This window comes from Cyprinodon variegatus, unplaced genomic scaffold (genome assembly GCF_000732505.1).
Source record: "Cyprinodon variegatus isolate N-32 unplaced genomic scaffold, C_variegatus-1.0 Scaffold198, whole genome shotgun sequence".
Classification (NCBI taxonomy): domain Eukaryota; kingdom Metazoa; phylum Chordata; class Actinopteri; order Cyprinodontiformes; family Cyprinodontidae; genus Cyprinodon; species Cyprinodon variegatus.
This window is the reverse complement of record NW_015150651.1, coordinates 283,540-292,910: the sequence shown is the minus strand read 5'-3', so window position 1 is coordinate 292,910 and position 9,371 is coordinate 283,540. Positions and strand designations below refer to the sequence as shown.

At 34.8% G+C, this 9,371-nt stretch overlaps 1 protein-coding gene across 2 annotated transcripts in view; it reads right to left on the bottom strand.

Annotated features, from left to right (window-relative positions):
* The window catches only part of dnajb13 (DnaJ heat shock protein family (Hsp40) member B13), a 9,357-nt gene extending 1,410 nt beyond the window's left edge, over positions 1–7,947 (bottom strand). For both annotated transcript variants that reach the window (XM_015379684.1, XM_015379685.1), the window contains exons 1-5: positions 7,764–7,947; positions 7,586–7,689; positions 4,196–4,357; positions 3,965–4,113; positions 2,075–2,188 (exon numbers count right to left, since the gene is read on the bottom strand). In XM_015379684.1, coding sequence (XP_015235170.1) covers positions 2,075–2,188; positions 3,965–4,113; positions 4,196–4,357; positions 7,586–7,689; positions 7,764–7,831 — 597 coding nt within the window. In that variant the 5' untranslated portion in view covers positions 7,832–7,947. The remainder of the gene's footprint in view (positions 1–2,074; positions 2,189–3,964; positions 4,114–4,195; positions 4,358–7,585; positions 7,690–7,763) is intronic.
* Between the last annotated feature and the right edge of the window lie 1,424 nt (positions 7,948–9,371).

Below are 9,371 nucleotides of genomic sequence, written 5' to 3'. Positions count from 1 at the left end.
ACTGTCAGTCAGATATGTTTACGTAAGGCCGTCCTACGTTTTCGTCCCCATTTTCACTTACCGTTGGTGAGTCTGACAATGTGGAAAAATTGCAAATCTTCTTTTGAAAAGTAAGCTTGTATGAGCGATGCAAACAGCAACTTTTAAACAGAGTGTGCATGAGGAAAAAATTGGCTTGTGCATGTTCTCGCACACGTTTAATAGGCTTTCCTCTTGGAAGTGGGTACACGGTTGTGCATGTGCATTTTTCTTTTTAAAAGTGGAGAGGGCGGGTCTTTTAAAAAAATTTTAGAAAATCCTCCGCTATACCTTTAAGCGTCTTTCCCACTGAAATTAGCAGGTTAACGTGTGTTTTTCAAACATGGTCGACCCGCTAACAATGGTCTTTTAGACCCCTTCCCATTGGCTAAAAAAGCTGATCAACCCCTCGCTAGCAGCTGCGTGGCCTCTGACCCCCCACTACTGTGAGTCTGGTGACATCATCACGCTGGGTTAGCATTCATGATGTCACCAGTGTGACAGAAATCAGGAAAGTAAACAATGGAGAGCAACATGTAAGGAAGCCAGGGTGTAGTCTGTGTGCTTTATTGTTTTGCTCTATTTTCTGTCTGAATCCCTCTCACCAGAGCTGCTCCATGTTTATTGAATGCAAACAAAGCTGTTTCTGCTTGTTAGATCAGAAGCGACTGTTGCGGTGTGTTGACGTCCCTACGTTGCTTTCAATGGTATCACATAATTTAGTAAGTCGACCCGGCTCTGGTGTTCCCACAGCATGCAGATCAGAGCAGAGGCGATCTTAACATCATTTATAAGCGACAATGGCTTCTAAAATTTTTGAATGTAGGCTTGCACCTGAGTTTCACAAGTTAAATGTTTATATTTTTTATATCCTTCACTCATGGATTGGCTTGATTCGATCCTTAGATTATCGTCTGCATATTGATGAAGGCACACAGACTTTTTTTACCCTCTTTGGAGAGCCGCTCAGAGCATACAAACATGCATTCGTTTTAGGACGTGCAAACCATCGTGCAAACCCTGCCTTTGTGTCTGTTATTATGATTTACTCTTTAAGTAGTCTTTTTTATTGGCTAACACTAAGGTACATTTAATACCTTTTGCATTAAATAAATGATTATAAATTCCACATAAACAATCAAATGGAGCACAGTAGCCCTAATATTCCTTGTCATATCAGCCTCAGGAAATGGCTAGGTTATAAAGGACAGATGCATGGGACTCTGCATTCTAATGGCTCCTAACCCTAATCCATCTCCTACTGAGGAAGTTGTGGATAACTTGGTTGACAGAGAGCAGTGCGAGTTTGGGTTCCATCTTCTTAGCAACAGCAGCAGATGAGGAGCAGAGGAGGTCCTGCTTAGATCCAATCTCAAAAATTCACCCGGCTTTAGCATTCTATGTGTTTTTTATTTTGTTCATTTTTGTTAGATTTAGTTTAGCTTGTTTTGATATAACATTTATGAAAATAAGGAACGAAATTTAAAAGAGCCATATTTCTAGAGTTCATACAGTTTTTGACCACTGTCGTCAGTTTATTTTGTGTTGATCACAGCGCTGCAGCAAAACTGTAAAATCCTTTGGTTTGTGTGCAACAGTCAATTTGCCTCTTGTTGAACACTAAATACTCTACAATCACATTGCTGATGAAGGTTCTCAGTCATCCAGGTCATAGTCATTCTGTAAAAATTCAAAAAATATCCACTGGACTTGGTTTTCAAGATTTGAAGACGTTTCGGTTTTCAAGATCCTGGAGAGGTGGCGAAACGCCTTACAATCACATTATTCATTATTGGATCCAGGAAGACGAAGCATCAAATTAGAGCCAAGCAATGGCTTAGGTTCATTTTGTTTTCTTTAATTAAGAACAAGTCATTACAATATTTAATTGCCAATTAAATGGGGATTCTGTATTTTACACAGGTGGTGACCCTAAACCTAACAATGACCCACTAGGGGCTTGTGACCTCAGCTCAAATTCACCCAGTTTTTAAATCTTTCCAAAAGATGGATGAAACAGTAAAAACTGTATGCAGCATAAAAACGCAGAGTGTACCTGATCGCCTTCTCTAGGGAAAATGATCTTGGTTCCTTCCCTCCATCCAGGCTTTACGTCTATAGTCAGAATCTTGTCCTTGATGCTGGAGGTTTGTCCATCTTCGTTCATAACCTGTAACACACAACACAGATAGAGAAGCCGTTCCTAACAGCAAACCATTAGACACAGGATCATTCACTCATTTGTTCTGTTTTTTCATTATTGTTATTATTTATTACTTTTAATTAGATTTGAAAGGAGCATTGCACATTTTTAAAGAGTAAATATTTTGTCTTTCCCACATATACCCTAACAATAGGGTGGTTCTTACATTACTTGCTTAGACCCAGTTAGAGTTAATAAATAATAAGTACATAGCCAATGTCAAGAATAGAGGTAGCTCACGCTTGGTTTACTTAAGATAAAAACACAGATCTTTATATATTCTATTTACCACATGTTAATACTTAATAAATGTTTCTATTTTTTTATTTTTTACACAGACTGTATTGAATCTTGTTATTGAAATCAATGTTCAGTTGTTGCCCAGTTCATTACAACGTTTGTGTACAAAAATTAAGATTCCTTATCAATATACTCCTTTTCCATTCTGGTGAGGCTGAAAGCATCAGAATGTGCAAGATCAAAAATATCCTCAATGTTTCCTCAATGTATGAACAAAAAATCTTTTTCTTGTTGTGTCTTGGATCTGTATGTGGTGTTTATCTTTAATAACTGCTGCCAGTCATTGCAGCCATTAAACAGCCAAACACTGCCTGATGCTGATGTTTTAACCATCTTCTGCAGTCCATAAGTAGCAATGCCACATTGTTTTCAATTGAATAAATAACAATTTCAAATCTTCTAACATATAAATAATGCAAAGCCCAGGATTCCAAAATATCTTTAAATTTATTTTTTAAATTTATTTTCTAATTTCAAGTGCATTATATGTAATAATCTTATTTTAAGGTTGAAAACTCCCATTCCACTGAAAGATCATCTTATTTCCTGCTAAGATTATTGACAAATAAAGTTATTTTTATAAAATGTTTTCAGGTCAGTTTTTTTCAGTCCAAGATAAGCATAGAAATTGAAAATGCAGCTTCACCTCCACGCCCCACTTTAACTGAATATAACTTTATTTAACTTATTTTTATGAATTGTGATTCTTTGGCCTTATGTTTGCTTTTAAATTAGTTTTAAAATGACTACATCTATGAGATGCTTTAAATAACATTTTATTATATTATAAATTAGCTCATCTAGTTCATAAGATGTTGTTTAGAATACTAAAGACTGAGGAAATTATTTCCAACTGTTTACCTCTAGGCTGAACCTGCAGGTGCTGTTGTGGACACACCTGATATTAGTCCTGACAAAATTAAAAACTGTGCAGCCTCTTAGTGAAACCTATTGGACCACTAATTCTAATTATAACTTCATCTAACAAAGACAAAACAACAGATCCCTGAAGAAAACCACTGAGTTTCAAAGGGTCATCGACCGGCTGCAGAGAGAACGGGCTGTCTGTAGGTGAAAGGGCAATGAAGTGAGGCTGTACCTGCAGTTTCTCAGAAGAGTCACAGGTGTAGAAGAATAATAAAGGACCATCTCCAAAAAACAACAACTGTATATTTAAATTAATACAGAGGCTGATGTTCGAATAAGGCAAAGATATAAAATATTTAAAGGTTTTTGGAGAAAACAGAGGAGGTGGATACCTTCTTAAAGGCTCATGTCCCTAAACCTCAAATATGTAAAGAGCTGTAATTTGTATTCTAACATTTACTAGACCACCAAGAATCTCAGCAGCTCTCAGGGGAATAAAGAAAGGAATGACTGAACCCCAGAGAAGCAGCGGGCTGAGGAGAACAGGCAGCTCTGTGATATGTCAGCAGCTTCTACCCTGCGAGATATCTTGATCTTCTTTATGCATCCGTGGAAGAGATCATCCAGCGACAGGTTAAGATCTCTCTCTATAGGAGAATCTTGAGTCTTCTCAACTCCTGTGTGCAGGAAGTCAAACTCAAGGTGGGACTCTGTAGTGTAAAAGTCTGGGGACAAGATTAATAATAAGAAGCAGCTGGTTTTATTTAAAAAAGGCATACAATGTTTTTTTTTATTCACTTTTCTCACCTGCAAAGGGGTTGTTGTCTCCAAAGAACTGTCTGAAGGTTTTCTCAGGGTTGCCGTGGTAAATATATCTGGAGGACCAAGCTCCTCCACTGGCCAACTCTAAAGGGATGCCATCTCTGAGTCCAACCTCACCAAATTTATCATAGGTTGCTTTTTTTCTAGCTGAAAGGGAATAGACACAACACTAAAAGACTCGTACTAATAATACCCAGGTCAGCAGGTTTTCTTCAGTACATATTAATGAAGTTAAATAACTCTGGATAAATATATATATATGTGAAGTTGTTTGAATTTCTAAATGAAAGTGAAGACTGTAAATTCAGGATGTTTTTGTTTCTTGTCAAATCAAAGATACGAGACATCAAATCTTAATCTGTGAGAAAACAAGTCAGTAAGTCACAGTTTTGCAAAAATACAAATAAATCACAAGTTTGTGAGCATAAATCACTAATTTATCTGAACAAATTACAGATTTATGAATAGGAATCACATATTTAGAAATAAAAATCTACAGCCCCCATTAGAACTGTTACACTCCGTTCCAGCTGGTGCACCTGCATGTTGGTTTAATAATTAATTTTTTTATCTAATACATGATTCAAATGTAAAATATACCATTGGAATATAACAAGCAAAATTAAACAATTTAATGTCTCATCTAATAAGTTAAAATGCATTTGAAATTATGTATTAAAAAAGCTATTATCTAAAACTGAATGTTTTTTTTTATTTAGACTATTGCTTTTCTTTATATTTATACATAAATACAGAGTGAAGAACTAATTTCTATTTTCATGGGGTCTCCAGTTCATTTTATTGGTATTTTTTGAGCCACAGGATGAAATGTTTGGGAACCTCTGGATGATTTGATTGGAATGTATGCAATAAACTGCACTGAATTGACAATATCTGGGGATATAAATTGTATTACATATTAGTTGTGAGTTGGTGACATATAAATAAACCAAATTCAATTAAATCTTACCAAATCAACTTCCACTGAAAAAAATTATAAAAAACATAAATAAGTCACTTTTCCTTGGAAAACATGTATTTTCTCTCAATTTGATCAGATAGGTCAGATAGGAGGATTTTGATTAAAAATAAAAAAATTCAATTTGTTGTTACAAGTGCATAATACCTAATTATCTTATTCTGTTTACATTCCATCACTGCTGCACTTTATGAAAAGGAAATGTTCATTTCACTGCTAAGCTGCTGCTCATTTACTGTGTAAAAGCTGTACTAAAGGAAATTTTGCTTTGTATGTGTATAAAAAAAATGACAATAAAAGTTGTCTAAGTCTCTAAGTCTATTCTAAGGGTAAAAATACTAATTCCATTGGCAGAACATCTCACCAGTTAAATAAAGAGCAAAAACACTTATAAGATAAGATAGCAAAGTATAGAAATGGGGGATGACATTAAACTGGCTAAGAAAATACATTGGAAATATGAAACAATGTGTAGAAATAAATAATCACAAATCAGAATTGCTAAACATAATTTGTGGGGTACCACAGAGGTCCTTGTTGGGTTAGACGTATTTGACATATTCAAATGATCAAACCTGCTAAAATGCAATATATTTGCAGATAATACTGCAGAAAACATCCAAAAACTCACAAAGATGGTCCCAATAGAAATTACAATATTTCAATTGCTTGAAAATTAGTAGATTATCCTTGAAATGAAATAAAACAAAATTGATGATATTTGGAAACCACAATAAATTTAAAACCAGAACATTCAAAACAACAATCGACAGTGTTGATTTAGAATCAATCTACCAGATCAAACCTCTGGGTTTAAATTTAGCCTCAGATCTGGGGGGTGGGGTGTTATTTGTGAATAAATCATCCATAAATATCTGCTTATCTTACAGAATATTCTCATTGTACCATAATTGACTTATAGCGTGGAAGTTTGGGGGAATACATTACAAATAAATGTACAGCCACTGTATGTAATGCAAAAAAAACAACAATAAAAATGCTATATTATGTAGGATTTTTGGGCCACTCGATAAGCCTGGAACTCAACGCTAATCCAGACATTTTTAATTAAAAAAGCTTCCTGGATGGGAAGCGAAACATCTTAAAACTTGGAAAACAAAGTCCAGTGGTTTGTTTTTAACTTTTAACTTTGTTGGAATGACTATGACCTGGATGACTGGGAATCTTCAACAGCAATATAGGATAGAAATGGATACGTTTTTTTTTTATTAAATATGTTACAAATCTGTGACCTTATAAATTTCAAAGTAAGGAACCAGCATCTTCCGAACAACATGATAAAACAGTTTTGTGACAGAGAAGGGAGTTGTTTATGAGGAGAAGGATATTCTTAAAAACAATATAATGTATTTGAATGGATTAAATCATTCTGCTTCATTCTACTGTATCTCTATTTTCCCACTCTGCAGAATCTGTTAGTTAGAGAGAAATATCAGCTGTGCTGCTGCCATCAACACCTTTGTTTATAGATGCTGGAGATCACCCTGTTTTCTAGTGTAGTCCTGTTTCTCTGACTGTGTCTGGCTGGATGTGCTTTCTTCATCCTCTGACATGGGAGTTGGCTCAGAGCTTTTCTGCCTGGCTGTGTGTTTCCTGGATGGGGTCGCCTTTTACAGTTCATTTTTGTATCTCTGCTTCTGTCTCCTTGAACCCCAGTTGGCCTCGGCAGATGGTCGCTCACACTGAGCCTGGTTCTGCTGAAGGTTTCTTCCTGTTTAAAGGGAGCTTTTTTTCTCTCCACTGTCGCTACAAGCATGCATAGTGTGAGGGATTGCATTGAAGTCAATAAGTTGATGCAATCAACTGGTTTTCCTTAGAAATTTTTTTATCAATGACCTGGTTGAATTGTAAAGTGCCTTGAGATGACATGTGTTGTGAATTGGCAATATATAAATAAACTGAATTTAATTGAATTAAATGATGCTGAGATCAAAGAGAGTAAATATGAAACAATTTAAAAGACGTTTCAAAAAACAAAGGATGGGTTTATCAAAGGTCAAAAATATTATGGATGTTATTAATATAATGTGTAGCTAAATATAAAGTAGTTCTTGATATGAAAAGATTATGAGAGATATGGGCAGGAAATTATACAGTAAAATCTTATATCTTCCACCTGGTCCCCTTTGAGCAAATTGTGTAAAAAAAAAAAAGCTTATGACTATTTTTTCATATTTTTTTTTTTTTTTTTTTTTCTTTTTTTTTTTTTTTACTTTTATTGTTATTCGAGATAAATGACTATGAAATGATAAAAGGAATAGCGTCAAACACTTTCCCTGCCTTATTTGAAAACTAAAGGAAAACCGTGTTCCTATCCCAGGTCAGTGGGCCTGAATCCCAGAGCAGAGAGTCGGTGTGAAGGTGAACCAACTCACGGTCACTCAGGACATCATAGGCTTCCCCCAGCTGAAGGAATCTCTCGCTGCTTCCAGCTTCTACATTTCTGCTCGGGTGAAACTTCAGCGCGAGGCGTCGGTATCTGCGTGAATATGATGAAAAGATCGTGACGTGACGTGTCAAACCCACGGAGGGACAGATAAATAAAAAACTTACGCCTTTTTAATCTCCGCGTCTGTTGCGTGTCTGTTTATTTCTAGCGTCTCGTAGTAATCGCAGCTCATGGTGGAGAAAAAACAAATAAAATAAAACCAACCAAAACAGTCCAAAGATAAAATCTGGAGAAACACCAAACAAAACCCGGTGGATAGAAATCAAGCTAACGAGCAGAAACGGCTTAATTGTTGTTGAAATTGGTTTCTATGGTGACGAATGAAGATCTCGCGAGATCTTAAACATGGCGGGTGCAAACACATCTGTCAAAGGGCTCACTTTTTATTACTCCACATTAATAATAATGGATGGAGAGGTTTTAAAATGTGCTTATTACCAGTAGTTCTACTTCTGATTCACGGCGGTTCAATAAATATGGCACAAATAATTTGCCACAATGAAAACTGCTTAATTATAATAATAATAATTAACCAGGAGGTCCTTTCCCCAGATTTGGGAAAACAAAATTCAGTAAATCCCTCGTTACTTAAACAGTGACATGTGGTGCAGTAGATGTAAAATTATCAATGAAGAAAATAATAATAATAAAAAAATATATAGAGCAACCTATAATTTATTAATTATATTATTTAATTGATTGACTCACAGTGGAGAAATGTACCCATTACATCGGCTCAATAGTCAAAAAGAAGATGATCCTGAGGTTTGTCTCAAATGTACAAAAAAAAATTTAACGCATAGTTTTTAAGAGCATTTAGGATTGTAGAAAAATTTGTTAAAATAAATTTTACTTCAAATTATTGTTAAGTTATTGTTAATGTTAATTATTAATCTAATTTAAGTTACTTTTAAGAGTAATTAGAGGGAGAGGGGGTATGAATAAAAAGTTTTACTTCTTCATACCCCTTTTCAGACAATTTCCATTAATCAATGTCATTTATCTGGCTGTATATAACGATAGGTTTATTTGTTGGAGGGTTTTGTTTCCATTTATGTTCGGGTGAATTTAGATAGTTTGGAAATTGGTGTTTGGTTTGCTTGATCGAACTAATCTCTTTTTGTGTGTATTTGGTTTATTTATTTATTTTTGTTTATTCAAAATTGTCTGAAATAAATTCCTTTTCATTCATTGTCCAGTACTAAAATTAGTAAACAAGGCTTTGTCAGTAATTCATTTTATAGAAAAGTCTCCAAAGGTTGGAGCTGTATCCAAATCTGTGGCCTGAATCATAATATGCAGTGTCGTTAGTGCCTTCTTTAGAAAGAGGACTAAACAATAATTAGAATTGAATGAAATACTACTGCATATATTATAGAAGATAAATAATAATAAAAAAAAACTGTGTTAAATAGGGGATGAGGTGTCATTATAGTCGAGAAACCAACTATTCTCTCTGTTTCATACACCCTTTTTAAAAGTCTCACCAAATTAAAGTCGTATTTTGATTCGGATTTTACTTCTTAAACTGATTTCAATGCTGTTAATTAGACACTAAATATAATTTATTTATTCTTTGTTTCATCCTTTTACAGCTATACTTGTAGCTGGTGCTGCTTTCTTCCTTTCAAGGGGAAGTTCAGCAGCATCAAGCAGTACAGGTGCTGGTCATAAAATTAGAATATCATGAAAAAGTAGATTGATTTCAGTAA